This window comes from Pundamilia nyererei, unplaced genomic scaffold (assembly GCF_000239375.1).
Source record: "Pundamilia nyererei isolate P.nyererei 1_Seehausen unplaced genomic scaffold, PunNye1.0 scaffold00483, whole genome shotgun sequence".
Taxonomy (NCBI): Eukaryota; Metazoa; Chordata; class Actinopteri; order Cichliformes; family Cichlidae; genus Pundamilia; species Pundamilia nyererei.
Window position 1 is genome coordinate 106,582 of NW_005187884.1, and position 1,573 is coordinate 108,154.

General features: G+C 36.3%; 1 protein-coding gene across 1 annotated transcript in view; it reads left to right on the top strand.

Annotated features, from left to right (window-relative positions):
- LOC102207393 (keratin, type II cytoskeletal 8) overlaps positions 1–1,187 on the top strand; it is an 8,772-nt gene extending 7,585 nt beyond the window's left edge. The window contains exons 9-10 of the mRNA XM_005753935.1: positions 604–650; positions 803–1,187. Of these exons, the coding sequence (XP_005753992.1) occupies positions 604–650; positions 803–921 (166 nt within the window). The 3' untranslated portion in view covers positions 922–1,187. The remainder of the gene's footprint in view (positions 1–603; positions 651–802) is intronic.
- Positions 1,188–1,573: the final 386 nt, after the last annotated feature.

Sequence of the window (1,573 nt, forward strand, 5' to 3'; positions counted from 1 at the left end):
TCCCCTCAGAAAACCTCTGAATACAAAGAAAATGCTGCAATAAATAACATTTTTTAATTTGTCGGTGTGCCACAATAATAATAATGCAGTTTAAATCTTAAATTAATAATTAGAAACAGTGGAAACAGACAAGGATCTGATTCCAATGGAAAGGTTTTTTGTATTGCTAACAACTAGTTCCTGTTTGTCTTTATTGTGTGAATGCTGTAAGGTTCAGCTCTTTCTGCTAATGCCAGATAAACCTTTGTGGTGCTCATGACTTTTATACTTTTTGCTGATAAGCCATTTTGCAGCTCTTTGTTTCCCAGATGAAGCGGAGATTTATCATGATTTATTCATCCACCCATTTTCTTCTGCGTATCTAATTCAAGGTCAACGGGGCTATCATACCCCACAGAGCGATAATAGAGACATCAGTGAGAACTACACCAGGATGAAATGAAACAGAATTTAGGTTAATGTTAGGGTAGAGTGCCCTCTATGGGTGGGAATGTGACACCACATGGTTACAGCCCAGGATGGAACAGAAGAGTTAAAGAGTCCACAAAAGTGAAATATAAATAACCTCTTTTTCTTTTCTTTGTTTCTTTTTTGCCTCTGCAGACTTGGACAACAGTCTATCCTCAACATCCAGCCCATCTCCAACTACAGTAAGTGTCAAACACTAAGGCAGTTTAGTGTATGAATATGAATGTTATGACTAAGCCCTTGATGCTCTGGACTGAGAGGTTACATTAATAAAGACAAAGAATTTGTATTTTATGAAATTCTGTTTTACACATCTTCATGTATTTTTCTTCAGGTTTCTCTTCAAGTACTAAAAGCACTAATGGCTACCAAAGTGCCTCCAGCTCTCCTGCCCCGAAGCTGCTGATAAAGACAATTGAGACCAGAGATAACAGCAGATACAGCATTCACTGAGAGCACACTCACTGGTCCGCTGTGATTTCTAAAAGCTGTCTCTAAATGTGTGAGGGGCTCCACGGGACATTTCATTACTTTACTTAGAATAATGGAAACACAAATGATGTAAATGACAAAACCGAGTGGGAGTAGTGCTGGGGTTTGTTGTTAGTTTCTAATACTGTTAAGGATTTAAATGTGTTTAGTTTAGTGTGCTGAGTAGTCTAGCTTTAATCATATGGGGTTTTGATAACCACTGTGGTAGAGTGCTGTGTTATTTACTGTCTAATATCTACTGAGATCATAAGGTCATACGACTATTGGAGTTTAGAGTTTAGGATAGCTGGTTATAAAGAGATTTTTTTTGATGCTACTATAAAGAACATTAACTTTCTTTATCTACAGAAGTAGTTTAGTTTGAGGGGGCTAAGTTACTTTTTCGTTGCTTTTAAAAATAAAGTGATCATAAACAAAAATGTTCGTGAGTTTTTATTCTTTCCTGTTTCTGAAACTTCTGTAAAGGCAAAAAAAAAAAAATTCAAAGTATAACAAACACCATGCTAATCATGCATCACATTTGATTTATTTATATTGATGTCTCTGTCGCGTTGCTACACACAGACTCAGCATTTCAGAGGACCCACAAAAATGTGCTATTTTTATACAGTCA